Below are 22,500 nucleotides of genomic sequence, written 5' to 3' on the forward strand. Positions count from 1 at the left end.
CACTGCTCCTGATGATGGGAGGCCATGGAACACACACTCCATCCCTCACTGGCCACTGCTCCTGATGATGAGAGGCCATGGAACACACACTCCATCCCTCGCTGGCCACAGCTCCTGATGATGGGAGGCCATGGAACACACACTCCATCCCTCACTGGCCAATGCTCCTGATGATGGGAGGCCATGGAACACACACTCCATCCCTCACTGGCCACTGCTCCTGATGATGGGAGGCCATGGAACACACACTCCATCCCTCACTGGCCACTGCTCCTGATGATGAGAGGCCATGGAACACACACTCCATCCCCCACTGGCCACTGCTCCTGATGATGGGAGGCCATGGAACACACACTCCATCCCTCACTGGCCACTGCTCCTGATGATGAGAGGTCATGGAACACACACTCCATCCCTCACTGGCCACTGCTCCTGATGATGGGAGGCCATGGAACACACACTCCATCCCCCACTGGCCACTGCTCCTGATGATGGGAGGCCATGGAACACACACTCCATCCCTCACTGGCCACTGCTCCTGATGATGGGAGGCCATGGAACACACACTCCATCCCTCACTGGCCACTGCTCCTGATGATGAGAGGTCATGGAACACACACTCCATCCCTCACTGGCCACTGCTCCTGATGATGGGAGGCCATGGAACACACACTCCATCCCTCACTGGCCACTGCTCCTGATGATGGGAGGCCATGGAACACACACTCCATCCCTCACTGGCCACTGCTCCTGATGATGGGAGGCCATGGAACACACACTCCATCCCTCACTGGCCACTGCTCCTGATGATGGGAGGCCATGGAACACACACTCCATCCCTCACTGGCCACTGCTCCTGATGATGAGAGGCCATGGAACACACACTCCATCCCTCACTGGCCACTGCTCCTGATGATGGGAGGCCATGGAACACACACTCCATCCCTCACTGGCCACTGCTCCTGATGATGGGAGGCCATGGAACACACACTCCATCCCTCACTGGCCACTGCTCCTGATGATGGGAGGCCATGGAACACACACTCCATCCCTCACTGGCCACTGCTCCTGATGATGAGAGGCCATGGAACACACACTCCATCCCTCACTGGCCACTGCTCCTGATGATGAGAGGCCATGGAACACACACTCCATCCCTCACTGGCCACTGCTCCTGATGATGAGAGGCCATGGAACACACACTCCATCCCCCACTGGCCACTGCTCCTGATGATGGGAGGCCATGGAACACACACTCCATCCCCCACTGGCCACTGCTCCTGATGATGGGAGGCCATGGAACACACACTCCATCCCCCACTGGCCACTGCTCCTGATGATGGGAGGCCATGGAACACACACTCCATCCCCCACTGGCCACTGCTCCTGATGATGGGAGGCCATGGAACACACACTCCATCCCTCACTGGCCACTGCTCCTGATGATGGGAGGTCATGGAACACACACTCCATCCCCCACTGGCCACTGCTCCTGATGATGGGAGGCCATGGAACACACACTCCATCCCCCACTGGCCACTGCTCCTGATGATGGGAGGCCATGGAACACACACTCCATCCCCCACTGGCCACTGCTCCTGATGATGGGAGGCCATGGAACACACACTCCATCCCTCACTGGCCACTGCTCCTGATGATGGGAGGTCATGGAACACACACTCCATCCCTCACTGGCCAATGCTCCTGATGATGGGAGGCCATGGAACACACACTCCATCCCCCACTGGCCACTGCTCCTGATGATGGGAGGTCATGGAACACACACTCCATCCCCCACTGGCCACTGCTCCTGATGATGAGAGGCCATGGAACACACACTCCATCCCTCACTGGCCAATGCTCCTGATGATGGGAGGCCATGGAACACACACTCCATCCCCCACTGGCCACTGCTCCTGATGATGGGAGGTCATGGAACACACACTCCATCCCCCACTGGCCACTGCTCCTGATGATGAGAGGCCATGGAACACACACTCCATCCCTCACTGGCCAATGCTCCTGATGATGAGAGGCCATGGAACACACACTCCATCCCTCACTGGCCAATGCTCCTGATGATGGGAGGCCATGGAACACACACTCCATCCCCCACTGGCCACTGCTCCTGATGATGGGAGGTCATGGAACACACACTCCATCCCCCACTGGCCACTGCTCCTGATGATGGGAGGCCATGGAACACACACTCCATCCCTCACTGGCCACTGCTCCTGATGATGGGAGGCCATGGAACACACACTCCATCCCTCACTGGCCACTGCTCCTGATGATGGGAGGCCATGGAACACACACTCCATCCCTCGCTGGCCACTGCTCCTGATGATGGGAGGCCATGGAACACACACTCCATCCCTCACTGGCCACTGCTCCTGATGATGGGAGGCCATGGAACACACACTCCATCCCTCACTGGCCACTGCTCCTGGTGATGGGAGGCCATGGAACACACACTCCATCCCTCACTGGCCACTGCTCCTGGTGATGGGAGGCCATGGAACACACACTCCGTGAAGCTCCCGCCTCACCGGCTATGAGTTTTAACAACCCTGAGCTCAACTCGCTCAAACCGCTGGAGATGATAGTGGACTTCAGGAGGAACAGCCCATCATGAACAGCACTGGGGCAGCAGTGGAGTCATTCAGGCTCCTGGGCACCACCATCTCTCAGGACCTGAAGTGGGACAATCACATTGACTCCATTGTGAAAAAGGCCCAGCAGAGACTGTACTTCCTTCATCAGCTGAGGAAGCTCAACCTCCCACAGGAGCTGCTGATTCAGTTGTACTCGCTGTCACTGAGTCTGTGTTATGCACTTCCATCACTGTCTGGTTTGGGTCAGCTACTAATCTGACATCAGGAGAATACAACGCACAATCCGGACTGCGGAGAGGATTATGGGTGAGCTGAACTCTTGCAGAGTGAGGAAGAGAGCAGGGAGAATCACCCCAGACTCCGCTCACCCTGGACTCCGCCTGTTTGACCTGTTACCATCAGGACGGCGACTCCGATCTCTGGACATCTGGGCACAGGAACAGTTTCTTCTTTCCTATAGCTCAAACAGTAGAGCATGGCGCTAGCAACGCCAAGGCCATGGGTTCGACTCCCAGGGAAAGCAAGAATTGACAAAAATCTAAAATGTGTACCTTGAATGCAATGCAAGTCGCTTTGGATAAAAGCGTCTGCCAAATGCATAAATGTAAATGTTCTTCCCACAGGCCATTTCCCTCTTGAACAGTTAAATACACCCCCCCCACCCCGAGGTGCAATACTCCCACTGTTTAGTGCAATCTTCTAAACTCAGGAGATTATTTATATTTATATATTCTTACTACTCAAATACTGTAAATATGTTCATAACCTGTACATTTTTATTCTCACTAAATGTAACTGTGACCTTAAATTTTTTATACTATTTTTCATATTTTTATTCTTAGAATTTGTATTACTATGTTCTTGTTGTGTTTGTATTGTATATGTGCACTGGAAGCTTCAGCACCAAGAACAATTCCTTGTGTGTGCAAACACACTTGGCAATAAAGCTCTTTCTGATTCTGATTCTGATGTTTTCTCCATCCAGAGGTGCATCAGTTCTGGCTCAAGAGCGTGTGTGTTTGGTGAATGTGTGTGTGTGTGTGTGTGTGTGTGTTTGGTGAATGTGTGTGTGTGTGTGTGTGTGTGTGTGTTTGGTGTGTCATACCTGCATGCCGAAGTTCTGGAGCTGGCGAGCAGCAGCGAGACCCGCAGCACCGGCACCGATGACCAGCACCTTCTGCTCACACACACACACACACACACACACACACACACACACACACACACACACACACACACACAGTTCATAATCTTACACTGACACTTTCATGACAAGCAAAATCCTTCCTCCTCAAGTCCTCATGACTGTGGGATGTTAGTGTGACTCACGCTGTGCTGGGCCTCGGGCAGCAGTGGCCCTTTGACCTTCAGGGCTCCTGTGTTGATCAGGCCCTTCCGGGTCATGAAGTACAGAACTCGGTCCAGCTCCTGCACACAGCGGATCCGCACCAGGCCCCGCACAACCACATGAGGAGCACATCTCTGCAGCGTCAGAACCTCCTGCGGAAAACAGCACAGCAGCAACACACTGGGGTCAGCAGGGGTCAGATACACACTGGGGGTCAGCAGGGGTCAGATACACACTGGGGTCAGCAGGGGTCAGATACACACTGGGGGTCAGCAGGGGTCAGATACACACTGGGGTCAGCAGGGGTCAGATACACACTGGGGTCAGCAGGGGTCAGATACACACTGGGGGTCAGCAGGGGTCAGATACACACTGGGGGTCAGCAGGGGTCAGATACACACTGGGGGTCAGCAGGGGTCAGATACACACTGGGGTCAGCAGGGGTCAGATACACACTGGGGGTCAGCAGGGGTCAGATACACACTGGGGTCAGCAGGGGTCAGATACACACTGGGGGTCAGCAGGGGTCAGATACACACTGGGGGTCAGCAGGGGTCAGATACACACTGGGGGTCAGCAGGGGTCAGATACACACTGGGGTCAGCAGGGGTCAGATACACACTGGGGGTCAGCAGGGGTCAGATACACACTGGGGTCAGCAGGGGTCAGATACACACTGGGGGTCAGCAGGGGTCAGATACACACTGGGGTCAGATACACACTGGGGGTCAGCAGGGGTCAGATACACACTGGGGTCAGCAGGGGTCAGATACACACAGGGGTCAGATACACACTGGGGTCAGATACACACTGGGGTCAGCAGGGGTCAGATACACACTGGGGGTCAGCAGGGGTCAGATACACACTGGGGTCAGCAGGGGTCAGATACACACTGGGGGTCAGATACACACAGGGGTCAGATACACACAGGGGGTCAGATACACACAGGGGTCAGATACACACAGGGGTCAGATACACACAGGGGTCAGATACACACAGGGGTCAGATACACACAGGGGTCAGATACACACAGGGGTCAGATACACACAGGGGGTCAGATACACACAGGGGTCAGATACACACAGGGGTCAGATACACACAGGGGTCAGATACACACAGGGGGTCAGATACACACAGGGGGTCAGATACACACAGGGGTCAGATACACACAGGGGTCAGATACACACAGGGGGTCAGATACACACAGGGGTCAGATACACACAGGGGGTCAGATACACACAGGGGGTCAGATACACACAGGGGTCAGATACACACAGGGGTCAGATACACACAGGGGGTCAGATACACACAGGGGTCAGATACACACAGGGGTCAGATACACACAGGGGGTCAGATACACACAGGGGTCAGATACACACAGGGGTCAGATACACACAGGGGTCAGATACACACAGGGGGTCAGATACACACAGGGGTCAGATACACACAGGGGTCAGATACACACAGGGGTCAGATACACACAGGGGGTCAGATACACACAGGGGTCAGATACACACAGGGGGTCAGATACACACAGGGGTCAGATACACACAGGGGGTCAGATACACACAGGGGGTCAGATACACACAGGGGTCAGCAGGGGTCAGATACACACAGGGGTCAGATACACACAGGGGTCAGCAGGGGTCAGATACACACAGGGGGTCAGATACACACAGGGGTCAGATACACACAGGGGGTCAGATACACACAGGGGGTCAGATACACACAGGGGGTCAGATACACACAGGGGTCAGATACACACAGGGGTCAGATACACACAGGGGTCAGATACACACAGGGGGTCAGCAGGGGTCAGATACACACAGGGGTCAGATACACACAGGGGTCAGATACACACTGGGGGTCAGCAGGGGTCAGATACACACTGGGGTCAGCAGGGGTCAGATACACACTGGGGGTCAGCAGGGGTCAGATACACACTGGGGTCAGCAGGGGTCAGATACACACTGGGGTCAGCAGGGGTCAGATACACACTGGGGGTCAGCAGGGGTCAGATACACACTGGGGTCAGCAGGGGTCAGATACACACTGGGGGTCAGCAGGGGTCAGATACACACTGGGGGTCAGCAGGGGTCAGATACACACTGGGGGTCAGCAGGGGTCAGATACACACTGGGGTCAGCAGGGGTCAGATACACACTGGGGGTCAGCAGGGGTCAGATACACACTGGGGTCAGCAGGGGTCAGATACACACTGGGGGTCAGCAGGGGTCAGATACACACTGGGGTCAGCAGGGGTCAGATACACACTGGGGGTCAGCAGGGGTCAGATACACACTGGGGTCAGCAGGGGTCAGATACACACAGGGGTCAGATACACACTGGGGTCAGATACACACTGGGGTCAGCAGGGGTCAGATACACACTGGGGGTCAGCAGGGGTCAGATACACACTGGGGTCAGCAGGGGTCAGATACACACTGGGGGTCAGATACACACAGGGGTCAGATACACACAGGGGTCAGATACACACAGGGGGTCAGATACACACAGGGGGTCAGATACACACAGGGGTCAGATACACACAGGGGTCAGATACACACAGGGGTCAGATACACACAGGGGGTCAGATACACACAGGGGTCAGATACACACAGGGGGTCAGATACACACAGGGGTCAGATACACACAGGGGTCAGATACACACAGGGGTCAGATACACACAGGGGGTCAGATACACACAGGGGGTCAGATACACACAGGGGTCAGATACACACAGGGGGTCAGATACACACAGGGGGTCAGATACACACAGGGGTCAGATACACACAGGGGGTCAGATACACACAGGGGGTCAGATACACACAGGGGTCAGATACACACAGGGGTCAGATACACACAGGGGTCAGATACACACAGGGGGTCAGATACACACAGGGGTCAGATACACACAGGGGTCAGATACACACAGGGGTCAGATACACACAGGGGTCAGATACACACAGGGGTCAGATACACACAGGGGGTCAGATACACACAGGGGGTCAGATACACACAGGGGGTCAGATACACACAGGGGGTCAGATACACACAGGGGTCAGCAGGGGTCAGATACACACAGGGGTCAGATACACACAGGGGTCAGCAGGGGTCAGATACACACAGGGGGTCAGATACACACAGGGGTCAGATACACACAGGGGGTCAGATACACACAGGGGGTCAGATACACACAGGGGGTCAGATACACACAGGGGTCAGATACACACAGGGGTCAGATACACACAGGGGGTCAGCAGGGGTCAGATACACACAGGGGTCAGATACACACAGGGGTCAGCAGGGGTCAGATACACACAGGGGTCAGATACACACAGGGGTCAGATACACACAGGGGTCAGATACACACAGGGGGTCAGATACACACAGGGGTCAGATACACACAGGGGTCAGATACACACAGGGGTCAGATACACACAGGGGGTCAGATACACACAGGGGGTCAGATACACACAGGGGTCAGATACACACAGGGGTCAGATACACACAGGGGTCAGATACACACAGGGGGTCAGATACACACAGGGGTCAGATACACACAGGGGTCAGATACACACAGGGGGTCAGATACACACAGGGGTCAGATACAGAAAGGGGTCTGATACACACAGGGGTCAGATACACACAGGGGGTCAGATACACACAGGGGTCAGATACACAGAGGGGGTCAGATACACACAGGGGTCAGATACACACAGGGGGTCAGATACACACAGGGGGTCAGATACACACAGGGGTCAGATACACACAGGGGTCAGATACACACAGGGGGTCAGATACACACAGGGGTCAGATACACACAGGGGTCAGATACACACAGGGGGTCAGATACACAGAGGGGGTCAGATACACACAGGGGGTCAGATACACACAGGGGTCAGATACACACAGGGGTCAGATACACACAGGGGTCAGATACACACAGGGGTCAGATACACACAGGGGGTCAGATACACACAGGGGTCAGATACACACAGGGGTCAGATACACACAGGGGGTCAGATACACACAGGGGTCAGATACACACAGGGGGTCAGATACACACAGGGGGTCAGATACACACAGGGGGTCAGATACACACAGGGGTCAGATACACACAGGGGTCAGATACACACAGGGGGTCAGATACACACAGGGGTCAGATACACACAGGGGGTCAGATACACACAGGGGGTCAGATACACACAGGGGTCAGATACACACAGGGGTCAGATACACACAGGGGTCAGATACACACAGGGGGTCAGATACACACAGGGGTCAGATACACACAGGGGTCAGATACACACAGGGGGTCAGATACACACAGGGGTCAGATACAGAAAGGGGTCTGATACACACAGGGGTCAGATACACACAGGGGTCAGATACACACAGGGGTCAGATACACACAGGGGTCAGATACACACAGGGGGTCAGATACACACAGGGGTCAGATACACACAGGGGTCAGATACACACAGGGGTCAGATACACACAGGGGTCAGATACACACAGGGGGTCAGATACACACAGGGGTCAGATACACACAGGGGGTCAGATACACACAGGGGTCAGATACACACAGGGGGTCAGATACACACAGGGGGTCAGATACACACAGGGGTCAGCAGGGGTCAGATACACACAGGGGTCAGATACACACAGGGGTCAGCAGGGGTCAGATACACACAGGGGGTCAGATACACACAGGGGTCAGATACACACAGGGGGTCAGATACACACAGGGGGTCAGATACACACAGGGGGTCAGATACACACAGGGGTCAGATACACACAGGGGTCAGATACACACAGGGGTCAGATACACACAGGGGGTCAGCAGGGGTCAGATACACACAGGGGTCAGATACACACAGGGGTCAGCAGGGGTCAGATACACACAGGGGTCAGATACACACAGGGGTCAGATACACACAGGGGTCAGATACACACAGGGGGTCAGATACACACAGGGGGTCAGATACACACAGGGGGTCAGATACACACAGGGGTCAGATACACACAGGGGTCAGATACACACAGGGGTCAGATACAGAAAGGGGTCTGATACACACAGGGGTCAGATACACACAGGGGGTCAGATACACACAGGGGTCAGATACACAGAGGGGGTCAGATACACACAGGGGTCAGATACACACAGGGGGTCAGATACACACAGGGGGTCAGATACACACAGGGGTCAGATACACACAGGGGTCAGATACACACAGGGGGTCAGATACACACAGGGGGTCAGATACACACAGTGGGTCAGATACACACAGGGGTCAGATACACACAGGGGGTCAGATACACACAGGGGTCAGATACACACAGGGGTCAGATACACACAGGGGGTCAGATACACAGAGGGGGTCAGATACACACAGGGGGTCAGATACACACAGGGGTCAGATACACACAGGGGTCAGATACACACAGGGGTCAGATACACACAGGGGTCAGATACACACAGGGGTCAGATACACACAGGGGGTCAGATACACACAGGGGGTCAGATACACACAGGGGTCAGATACACACAGGGGTCAGATACACACAGGGGTCAGATACACACAGGGGGTCAGATACACACAGGGGTCAGATACAGAAAGGGGTCAGATACACACAGGGGTCAGATACACACAGGGGTCAGATACACACAGGGGGTCAGATACACACAGGGGTCAGATACACAGAGGGGGTCAGATACACACAGGGGTCAGATACACACAGGGGTCAGATACACACAGGGGTCAGATACACACAGGGGGTCAGATACACACAGGGGTCAGATACACACAGGGGTCAGATACACACAGGGGTCAGATACACACAGGGGTCAGATACACACAGGGGTCAGATACAGAAAGGGGTCAGATACACACAGGTGTTCTCTACAGTGATAAAGTGATGTTGATTAGCATTGAAGCATAATATACTTTATTACCATGAAAATATACTAAAGTATGTTTAAAAATATTGATTACGACAATAAACCATATATTGCTGTAGTCGTGTGTTTATTAGTCATGTTTGATGAAAGCGTGTGAATCTTCTGTGTATTCAGTGATAGTGTGATGCCCATAGGGAAGGGTGTGTTTAGCTCTGTGTGAGAGCGCCCTCTGGTGGTTAGACGGAGCACATTTACAGCTGATCCCAGAGCAGTGCTTCACTGACACACCACACATTCAGAACACAGCCTTTGCCAAATCATGAGTGGTTTAATGGTGCAGCCGTACTCCTGAAGCTCTGTAACTAAAGCTAGCTAACCCTTCGCTAGCTAATGCTCGCACCTTGCAGTCGCGGTGCCAGGACGCCAGCACAAGGTTCCTCAGCGCCAGATACATCGTGGGATCTCTGGAGAACTCGGGGAACTCGTACAATTCATCCAGCTCCATCATGTCCGGTCTCACGCACAAGGCTTTCCCACACTCGTTCGGCTGATAGAAGGGCTGGAAATACGGCGAGAGTCCGGGAACTACACACACACACACACACACACACACACACACACACACACACACACACACACACACACACACACACACACACACATACACACACACACACACACACACACACACACACACACACACACACACACACACACACACACACACACACACACACACACACACTTTCACCATGAGTAAAATATTGTATAAATCAGGTGAATGATTAAACAACACTTCAGAATATACTGTACACTGTAAACAGACACAGAAAATGACCAGTGCATATCCATTTCTGTTAACCCTAAAACATAATGCAATGAAGTTCAAAGGTCAAAGTACAGGTAAAACACCTGTAAAAAATGAATACGGAAAATTCCATCAAATTAATAGATAGTGTGGATATGAGTAAAACTGTAACGTTAGGTGTGTGTGAAGCTGACAGCGATGGCTTGAGTGCAATAACACTCGATGTGTGTTCTGGATGTGTTCTGTGGTCATCATGAAGCCTAAAGCTCTGGAGATGCTGCGGAGTCAGACTCACGCTGAGGTGGCGCTGCCCGCCGCTGCTCTGGCCGCTGGTTGGCTGGCGCGGCGGACGGGCTCATGCCCACACAGTCGGGGTAATAGGCGCTGAGGAACGGGCTGGCCGGACTGTCCTTAAACAGCGGAGGCAGGATGAGCATAGAGTGCCACCAGCTGTCCGTCACACCGGCCACACGCTGACCAACAACAACAACAACAACAACAACATCATCATCATCATCATCATCATCCTCATCATCATCATCAACAACAACAACAACAACATCATCATCATCATCATCATCATCCTCATCATCATCATCAACAACAACAACAACAACAACAACATCATCAACATCATCATCATCATCCTCATCAACAACAACAACAACAACAACAACAACATCATCAACAACAACAACATCATCCTCATCATCATCCTCATCATCATCATCATTCAGACACGAATCAATAAAAAAGGTATTTGTGACTTTTCATCTCACATCCCTGAGTTTAGAAACATACTCAGAATTTTGATATACAAAAATAAAGTGTGGTAAAAAAAGTCAGAATTGTCTTTTACATTTTTTTCCTTGATTTGATTTTATTATTTATATTATTTAAAAAAAAGCTTTGATAAGAGTTGAAGCTGTGCATCTCAACTGGCGTGTCACGTTCTGATGGCTGATGGGAAGTAAATGCTTAATAGAATTGAGTTATGAATATTCCTACATTAATTTAAAAGGAAGAAACGCTTCCCCCAATCTTTGTAGATGTCAAAGGTCATGCTCACTGTGGCGGAGGGGGCGTGGTTTTGCGAGGTCTGTAGCGAGAGAGAGCGGTGAGTAAGTAGCTCAAGTGCAGATCATGAACACCTGTGTCTGATTGCAGTAATTAGTGTGGAGAGACCGCATATAAGCCGCTGCGGGGAGAGAGATGGGAGAGAGAGACCTGGGCTGGGACTGCCTGTATCTGCCTGCTGAGCCTGAAGAAACAAAGCTGAATCCAAGTGAAAGTTTGACTAAAGTGTTTTGAGTGTTTATGAGCTGAACGCCGTCGTGTGTCCTTTATGTTTGAACCAGTTCTGAGTAATAAAAGTCACAGTCCCAGTCACGCCGACCCCGTCTTCTTCCACCCCCACACTGACACGAACCGAACTACACTGGTGCCGAAACCCGGGAAGGAAGAAGATCGCCGCCATGGAGACTCCGTCAAGAACGCCACTTGCGGACATCATACAATCGCTCGCCGGTCTTCACCAAGAACACCATCAGGACCTGCTGGCCGTGAGGGAGGAGCAACAGAAAAGGTTTGAGGCCCTCCTCCATGCCCAGCATGAAGACCGCGAGCTGTTCCGGAGCTGGATGGACCGGGAGATTCGGGCCGTCACCACCCCCGCCACCGACTCTACCGCCGCCGTGCCTCTCTCCAAAATGGGTCCGGAAGATGACGCAGAGGCGTTCATCGACCTCTTCGAGAGGTCCGCCGAGGTCCGGGGATGGCCCAAGTCGGACTGGCCAATGCGGCTCCTGCTGTTGCTGTCCGGGGAGGCACAGGTAGCCGCCCACCAACTGCCAGTCCAGAATCTCCTGGTCTCCCTGGCCCTCGATGAGTCCGGCTGGCCCTTTGCCTTCGCGCACCAGCGCCGGGACTCATGTCGCAAGTGGCTGATGGCCGACGGAAGCCACGTTGAGGGTATCATCGATCGCGTGGTGCTGGAGCAGTTCGTCGCGCGGCTTCCATGGAAGACCATGCATTGGGTCCAGTGCCACCGACCGACGTCGCTGAACCAGGTCATCCAGTTGGCGGCGTGCCACAGGGTCGGTGAGCCCTTGCTATCAGCTTCTCTCTCTCTCTTCTTCTCCTTCCCCGTCCCCATCTCTCTCAAAACCTGTCCCCCTTCCCAGGTCTCGCAGTGGGATGCTGCCCCAGCCGGCCCCGAGGTGGAGGACGGGTGTCCCCGAACCGGGGCCTAGGGGAGGGGGAATGTCCGCTGACCCGTACCCCTCCTCGTCCACCCCGGCACTCTCTCCATGCCAATACGCAGACCTGCTTCCAGCCACTAGGGCGGCGGGGAAGTCTGGGCCGGCTTGTTGCCGCTGTGGGGACCCAGGGCTCTTTATTGATCGGTGTCCGGTCATGGAGGTGGGGACGCTGATCCGGGTCCCCGACACACCACAAGCTGCCCCTGATGAAGCTGGCCTGTACCAGATACCCGTGAGTATCAAGGGGGGTACTTTTCAAGCTTTGGTGGATTGAGGTTGTTACCAGACGCTCAAACATGCATTTAATCAGGTCCGTTCCATCGACGGCCACCTCCTCCATCCTGATCAGCCGCTCTCCTATCCGTATTTCTCAATTATAAAAGATAGGTTGTATCGGGTGACCCAAGACACCCAGTCAAAGCAAGATACAACCCAGTTGTTGGTACCTAAAAGCCGCCGGGAAATGCTTTTCCAGGCGGCTCATTCTAATTCAATGGCCGGGCATTTAGGTCAAACGGCTACACTAAACCGTCTCATGGCCCGGTTTTTCTGGCCGGGCATTCAAGAGAATGTACGCAAGTGGTGTGCGTCTTGTCGTGAATGTCAGTTGGTGAATCCACCGGCCACCCCAAAAGCACCATTGTGCCCCCGTCCACTGATGCAGGTCCCCTTCAAACGAATTGGTATGGACCTCATCGGGCCATTAGAACGGTCGGCACAAGGACATCGCTTTGCATTGGTCCTGGTGGACTATGCAACACGATATCCGGAAGCAGTTCCACTATTTCGGCAAAAAGTGTGGCGAGTGCACTGTTTTCATTAATCTCCGGGTGGGAATCCCGAATGAGATTCTCACCGATCAGGGCACGGCGTTTATGTCAAGGACGATCCGCGAGCTTTACGAATTATTGGGCATTAAATCGATTCTCACCAGCGTCTATCACCCACAAACAGATGGTCGGGTGGAACGTTTTAATCGCACTTTAAAAGCCATGATTCATAAGTTCGTTCACGAAGACGCCAAAAATTGGGATAAATGGCTAGAGCCTCTGTTGTTCGCTGTCCATGAGGTCCCTCAAGCCTCCACGGGGTTTTCCCCCTTCGAGCTTCTCTATGGACGCCAGCCTCGGGGGTGCTGGATGTCCTTAGAGCGGCTGGGGAGGACGGACCTTCCGCGAGCAAAAACGAAATTCAGTATGTCCTGGACCTGAGAACAAAACTCCACACTTTGGGGTGGCTATCGATGGAGAATTTGTTACAGGCTCAGGACAAACAGAGACAGCTGTAAACAGAGGAGCTAGACTTCGTCAATTCACACCGGGAGATAAAGTGCATGTATTACTCCCTACTTCTAGTTCTAAATTTCTCGCGAAGTGGCAAGGGCCCTTTGAGGTGACACAGCGAGTTAGGGATCTCAACTATGAGGTGATACGGTCAGATAGGGACAAATTTACCACCTCAACCTGTTAAAAAAAGGTCTGAGGCTGAGGCAGTGATGCTGGCGACGGTAGTGAGTGGAGAGGAGGATCTCAGGCCAGAGGTAGTTCAAAAGGCCCAATCTCTCGCTCTGACCTCTGGGGGAGATCACCTCTCGCCCTCGCAGCTCACTGATGTGAAATCGTTGCAAGCAGAGTTTGCTGATGTGTTCTCGCCCCTACCTGGCCGGACCTCATTCAGCACCACGCTGAGCCCGAGCCGGGGATTGTTGTTCGCAGACGGCCTTATCGCTTGCCTGAAGACAAGAAAAAAGTGGTTCAGGCTGAGTTAGAGGCTATGCTAGATATGGGGGTAATAGAAGAGTCCGGCAGTGACTGGGCAAGCCCGATAGTTTTGGTACCAGAACCTGACAGCTCGGTCCGGTTCTGTGTGGACTACCGTAAAGTAAACGCGGTGTCGAAGTTTGATGCGTATCCAATGCCGAGGGTTGACGAATTGCTTGATCGGCTAGGGACCGCTCGTTTCTATTCGACACTGGACTTAAGAAAGGGATATTGGCAGATCCCCTTGTCTCCAATGTCCAAAGAAAAGACCGCTTTCACCACGCCTAAAGAAACGAAGCTGAATCCAAGTGAAAGTTTGACTAAAGTGTTTTGAGTGTTTATGAGCTGAACGCCCTTGTGCGTCCTTTTTGTTTGAACCAGTTCTGAGTAATTAAAGTTGCAGTCCCAGTCACGCCAGGCACAGTGTGTTTTATTGATAATGTGGATCCGTCCGTGAACTCAATGGTCATTTGTGTTTGATTTCAGGACAATCACTGAACAACCACATCAAGAGATGAACTCATGTTTTACCACATCCTCCGGCTGAGAACACGCATCACATCCTTCAATCTGCAAAACAAAAGCACAAAGACAGGAAGGGTCAGCACACACTCCACCACAGGAAGGGTCAGCACACACTCCACCACAGGAAGGGTCAGCACACACTCCACCACAGGAAGGGTCAGCACACACTCCACCACAGGAAGGGTCAGCACACACTCCACCACAGGAAGGGTCAGCACACACTCCACCACAGGAAGGGTCAGCACACACTCCACCACAGGAAGGGTCAGCACAGGAAGGTGAGTGTCGGCGTTCTTACCTTGACGCTGTTGAGCTTCATCCCGCAGCGGTACGATGACGCCAGCGCGGCCGTCAGTTGCGTCTCTTTACTCAGCTGACGCCATTTCCCGCAGTCGGCTTTAGTGCACTGAACCTGAGAGACACGGCGAAGCACAGGATTAACAGCCACACGTCTGCAGTGTCAAAAAGAGATGCTTAAATGAGAACACTAGTGTGCTGTTTATGAAGTCTATATCTCTAACACCAAGCATATCTGCAGACTCTGTTGATCTTCTTCTTGACTCCTTTAACTCAAAAGTTAAGAGTGCAATTGATGATATTGCTCCTGTGAAAGTCAGGAAAAAGAGTGGCAAACAAAAAGCACCTTGGAGAAACTCAACAGCAGTGCAATTAATGAAAAGACAATGCAGGAAATCTGAACGCATGTGGCGAAAGACAAAACTTGTAGTCCATTACAACATCTATAAAAACAGTCTTCGTGCTTTCAATGTGGAAATAGGCAAAGCTAGACAGACCTTCTTCTCAAATATTATAAACAGAAACATAAACAACATGCGCACTCTTTCTGCTACTGTAGAGAGACTAACAAACCCCCCGAGTCACACTCCCAGTTTTTCTGAGAAGATCAATAATATCAGAAATGCGATCAGTATATCTTCATGCTATGCTGAGGTTAGACAGACAGAAATTAGTCATTATGTCTTATTTCGAAGCAATTGATGGTAAAATTTTAGAAGAAACAGTACAGCACCTTAAAACATCAACCTGCGCCCTTGACACACTCCCCACTTCTTTTTTCAAAAGTGTGTTTAACTGTTTAGAAGCAGATCTCCTAGAAGTGGTAAACGCCTCACTTCTTTCTGGGACTTTTCCAAACTCCCTTAAAACCGCAGTAGTAAAGCCTCTCCTGAAAAAGAGAAATCTGGATAACTCCATATTGAGCAACTACAGACCAATCTCAAATCTCCCCTTCATAGGCAAGATCATTGAAAAAGTTGTTTTCAGTCAGCTGAGCAAATTCTTAAGCTCAAACGGATACTTTGACAATTTTCAATCTGGTTTCCGACCGCATCACAGCACAGAGACAGCGCTCATAAAGATTATAAATGATATTCGCCTCAATACAGATACAGGCAAAACATCGATTCTGGTACTACTGGACCTCAGTGCTGCATTCGACACTGTTGACCACAACATACTTCTTGACAGGCTAGAAAATTGGGTTGGGCTTTCTGGAATGGTCCTCAAATGGTTCAGGTCATACTTAGAAGGGAGAGGTTATTATGTGAGTATTGGTGACCATAAGTCTGAGTGGACATCCATGACATGCGGAGTCCCACAAGGGTCAATTCTTGCACCACTCCTATTCAACCTGTATATGCTGCCACTGAGCCAAATCATGAGAGAGAACAAAATGGCTTACCACAGCTATGCTGACGACACCCAGATCTACTTAGCCCTATCACCTAATGACTACAGCCCCATTGACTCTCTATGTAAGTGCATTGATGAAGTTAACAACTGGACGTGCCAAAACTTTCTTCAGTTAAACAAAGACAAAACTAAAGATGAAATTCACAAGGTGAACGCATATCTTGAGGCTAGGGGTCAAACAACTAAAGGTCAGGTCAGGAATCTGGGAGTGATTCTGGAGTCAGACATGAGTTTCAGTCGTCATGTCAAAGCAATAACTAAATCAGCTTACTATCATCTCAAACATATATCCAGAATTAGATGCTCTGTTTCCGGACAAGACTTAGAGAAACTTGTTCATGCTTCATCTCCAGTAGGCTGGAATATTGTAATGGTCTCCTCACCGGCCTTCCCAAAAAGCCCATTAGACAGAACGCTGAGCAGAACCAGAACATTATGACCATATCACACCAGTCCTCAGGTCTGCACACTGGCTTCCAGTCACATTGGTCGCTGGTCTTGGTTACACAGGTCTGGGTTACACTGGTCTAGGTTACACAGGTCTGGGTTACACAGGTCTGAGTTACACTGGTCTGGGTTACACTGGTCTTGGTTACACTGGTCTTGGTTACACTGGTCTTGGATACACTGGTCTGGGTTACACTGGTCTGGGTTACACAGATCTAGGTAACACTGGTCTAGGTTACACAGGTCTGGGTTACACTGGTCTGGGTTACACAGGTCTGGGTTACACTGGTCTGGGTTACACAGGTCTGGGTTACACTGGTCTGGGTTACACTGGTCTGGGTTACACTGGTCTGGGTTACACAGGTCTGAGTTACACAGATCTAGGTAACACTGGTCTAGGTTACACAGGTCTGGGTTACGCTGGTCTGGGTTACACAGACACTGGTCTAGTTTACACAGACACTGGTCTAGGTTACACAGACACTGGTCTAGGTTACACAGACGCTGGTCTAGGTTACACAGACGCTGGTCTAGGTTACATAGACACTGGTCTAGTTTACACAGACGCTGGTCTAGATTACACAGACACTGGTCTAGGTTACACAGACACTGGTCTAGGTTACACAGACGCTGGTCTAGGTTACACAGACGCTGGTCTAGGTTACACAGACACTGGTCTAGTTTACACAGACGCTGGTCTAGATTACACAGACACTGGTCTAGGTTACACAGACACTGGTCTAGGTTACACAGACGCTGGTCTAGGTTACACAGACGCTGGTCTAGGTTACACAGACACTGGTCTAGTTTACACAGACGCTGGTCTAGTTTACACAGACGCTGGTCTAGTTTACACAGACGCTGGTTTAGTTTACACAGGTGTAGTTTACACAGACGCTGGTCTAGTTTACACAGACGCTGGTTTAGGTTACACAGACGCTGGTCTTACCCAGTAGGGCAGCTGCTGGTCCGCCATGAACGCTTTGAGGCTGGGTTCACTCTTCCCATTGCTGGTCCAAACCCTCTTCCAGGAGGAGAACGTGTCATATCCGTCTTTATGACTGCAGAAGAACAGACAGACGGTCAGACAGACAGACGGTCAGACAGACGATCAGACAGACGATCAGACAGACGGTCAGACAGACGGTCAGACAGACGATCACACAGACAGACGGTCAGACAGACGGACAGACAGACGATCAGACAGACGATCAGACAGACGGTCAGACAGACGGTCAGATAAACGGTCAGACAGCCGGTCAGACAGACGGTCAGACAGACGGTCAGACAGCCGGTCAGACAGACGGTCAGACAGCCGGTCAGACAGCAGGTCAGACAGCCGGTCAGACAGACGATCAGACAGACGGTCAGACAGACGGTGAGACAGACGGTCAGACAGACGGTCAGACAGACGGTCAGACAGACGGTCAGACAGACGGTCAGACAGACGGTCAGACAGACGGTCAGACAGACGGTCAGACAGACGGTCAGACAGACGATCAGACAGACGGTCAGACAGACGATCAGACAGACGGTCAGACAGACGATCAGACAGACGATCAGACAGACAGTCAGACAGACGATCAGACAGCTGGTCAGACAGCCGATCAGACAGACGGTCAGACAGCCGGTCAGACAGCCGGTCAGACAGCCGGTCAGACAAACGGTCAGACAGACGGTCAGACAGCCGATCAGACAGACGGTCAGACAGACGGTCAGACAGACGGTCAGACAGACGATCAGACAGCCGGTCAGACAGCCGATCAGACAGACGGTCAGACAGACGGTCAGACAGACGATCAGACAGACGGTCAGACAGACGATCAGACAGACGGTCAGACAGACGGTCAGACAGACGATCAGAGAGACGATCAGACAGACGGTCAGACAGACGATCAGACAGCTGGTCAGACAGACGATCAGACAGACGGTCAGACAGACGGTCAGACAGACGGTCAGACAGACGGTCAGACAGCCGGTCAGACAGACGGTCAGACAGACGGTCAGACAGACGGTCAGACAGACGGTCAGACAGACGATCAGACAGACGGTCAGACAGACGGTCAGACAGACGGTCAGACAGACGGTCAGACAGCCGATCAGACAGGTCAGACAGACGGTCAGACAGACAGTCAGTCAGACAGCCGATCAGACAGACGGTCAGACAGACGATCAGACAGACGGTCAGAGAGACGGTCAGACAGACGATCAGACAGACGGTCAGACAGACGGTCAGACAGGTCAGACAGACGGTCAGACAGACGATCAGACAGGTCAGACAGCCGATCAGACAGACGATAAGACAGACGGTCAGACAGAAGAACAGACAGACGGTCAGACAGACGGTCAGATAGAGACGGTCAGACAGCCGATCAGACAGACGGTCAGACAGACGATCAGACAGACGGTCAGACAGACGATCAGACAGACGGTCAGACAGACGATAAGACAGACGGTCAGACAGAAGAACAGACAGACGGTCAGACAGAGACGGTCAGACAGCCGATAAGACAGCCGATCAGACAGACGGTCAGACAGAGGGTCAGACAGACGATCAGACAGACAACAAGACAGACGATCAAACAGACGATCAGACAGAAAATCAGACAGACGGTCAGACAGACGATCAGACAGGCTGTCAGACGGTCAGACAGACGATCAGACAGACGATCAGACGGTCAGACAGACGAACAGACAGACAGACGATCAGACAGAAGAACAGACAGACGGTCAGACAGACAGACGGTCAGACAGACGATCAGACAGACAGACGATCAGACAGACGATCAGACGGTCAGACAGACGGTCAGACAGAAGAACAGACAGACGGTCAGAGAGACAGTCAGACAGAAGAACAGACAGACGGTCAGAGAGACGATCAGACAGACGGTCAGAGAGACGGTCAGACAGACGATCAGAGAGACGGTCAGACAGACGGTCAGACAGACAGACGGTCAGACAGACGATCAGACAGAAGAACAGACAGACGGTCAGACAGACGATCAGACAGACGGTCAGACAGAAGAACAGACAGACGATCAGACAGACGGACGTCAGACAGACGATCAGACAGAAGATCAGACAGACGATCAGACAGACAGACGATCAGACAGACAGACGGTCAGACAGACGGACGGTCAGACAGACAGACGTCAGACAGACGGTCAGACAGAAGAACAGACAGACGGTCAGACAGACGATCAGACAGACGGTCAGACAGACGATCAGAGAGACGATCAGACAGACGGTCAGACAGACAGACGGTCAGACAGACGATCAGACAGAAGAACAGACAGACGGTCAGACAGAAGAACAGACAGACGGACGGTCAGACAGACGGACGTCAGACAGACGATCAGACAGACGGACGTCAGACAGACGATCAGACAGACGGACGTCAGACAGACGATCAGACAGACGATCAGACAGAAAGACAGTCAGACAGAAGAACAGACAGACGGTCAGACAGACAGACGGTCAGATAGACGATCAGACAGACGGTCAGACAGACGATCAGAGAGACGGTCAGACAGAAGAACAGACAGACGGTCAAACAGACCATCAGACAGACCATCGACAGACAGACGGTCAGACAGACAGTCAGACAGACAGAAGAACAGACAGACAGACGATCAGACAGACGATCAGACAGACAGACAGACGATCAGAAAGAAGATCAGACAGACAGACGGTCAGACAGAAGAACAGACAGACAGTCAGACAGGCGGTCAGACAGACAGAAGACCAGACAGACGGTCAGACAGACGGTCAGACAGAAGACCAGACAGATGGTCAGACAGAAGACCAGACAGACGGTCAGACAGAAGAACAGACAGACGGTCAGACAGAAGACCAGACAGATGGTCAGACAGAAGAACAGACAGACGGTCAGACAGGCGGTCAGACAGACGGTCAGACAGAAGACCAGACAGACGGTCAGACAGACGGTCAGACAGACGATCAGACAGACGGTCAGACAGACGGTCAGACAGAAGACCAGACAGACGGTCAGACAGAAGAACAGACAGACGGTCAGACAGAAGAACAGACAGACGGTCAGACAGAAGAACAGACAGACGGTCAGACAGAAGACCAGACAGACGGTCAGACAGACGGTCAGACAGAAGACCAGACAGACGGTCAGACAGACGGTCAGACAGAAGACCAGACAGACGGTCAGACAGAAGACCAGACAGACGGTCAGACAGAAGACCAGACAGACGGTCAGACAGAAGAACAGACAGACGGTCAGACAGAAGAACAGACAGACGGTCAGACAGAAGACCAGACAGACGGTCAGACAGACGGTCAGACAGATGGTCAGACAGACAGACGGTCAGACAGACGGTCAGACAGACAGACGGTCAGACAGACGATCAGACAGACAGACGGTCAGACAGACCATCAGACAGACCATCAGACAGACCATCAGACAGACCATCAGACAGACCATCAGACAGACCATCAGACAGACCATCAGACGGTCAGACAGACAGACGGTCAGACAGACGGTCAGACAGAAGAACAGACAGACGGTCAGAGAGACGGTCAGACAGACGGTCAGACAGACGGTTAGACAGACGGTCAGACAGAAGAACAGACAGAAGACCAGACAGACGGTTAGACAGACGGTCAGACAGAAGAACAGACAGAAGACCAGACAGACGGTCAGACAGACGGTCAGACAGACGATCAGACAGACAGACAGACGATCAGACAGGCACACGGTCAGACAGACGGTCAGACAGACGGATTACCCATCAGCCCTCACCTTCTGTAGTAATGGTCGAAACACTCATTGCAGAAGTGCTCTCCACACGACAGGTGATACCAGCGAGAGGTGTATCCGTTCCTAGCACACCTGAGGAAAGCAGAGAGGACTCCATCACACACACTCAGACATCATCAGATGAGAACACACACACACTCACTCAGACATCATCAGATGAGAACACACACACACACACACACACACACACACAAACACACACACACACACAAACACAAACACACACACACACTCAGACATCATCAGATGAGAACACACACACACACACACACACACACTCACTCAGACATCATCAGATGAGAACACACACACACACACACTCACTCAGA

At 52.2% G+C, this 22,500-nt stretch overlaps 1 protein-coding gene across 2 annotated transcripts in view; it reads right to left on the minus strand.

Moving 5' to 3' along the window:
* Positions 1–22,500, minus strand: part of kdm1b (lysine demethylase 1B) — a 50,060-nt gene that overhangs the window by 14,437 nt on the left and 13,123 nt on the right. The window contains exons 4-11 of one of the 2 annotated variants that reach the window (XM_079828470.1): positions 22,154–22,243; positions 18,332–18,443; positions 15,521–15,634; positions 15,229–15,267; positions 10,972–11,149; positions 10,269–10,453; positions 3,945–4,115; positions 3,721–3,792 (exon numbers count right to left, since the gene is read on the minus strand). In XM_079828470.1, the coding sequence (XP_079684596.1) occupies positions 3,721–3,792; positions 3,945–4,115; positions 10,269–10,453; positions 10,972–11,149; positions 15,229–15,267; positions 15,521–15,634; positions 18,332–18,443; positions 22,154–22,243 (961 nt within the window). The remainder of the gene's footprint in view (positions 1–3,720; positions 3,793–3,944; positions 4,116–10,268; positions 10,454–10,971; positions 11,150–15,228; positions 15,268–15,520; positions 15,635–18,331; positions 18,444–22,153; positions 22,244–22,500) is intronic. The other variant, XM_079828471.1, reaches the window with a different exon arrangement.

This window comes from Gobio gobio (genome assembly GCF_949357685.1).
Source record: "Gobio gobio genome assembly, chromosome: 11".
In the NCBI taxonomy this organism is placed as follows: Eukaryota; Metazoa; Chordata; class Actinopteri; order Cypriniformes; family Gobionidae; genus Gobio; species Gobio gobio.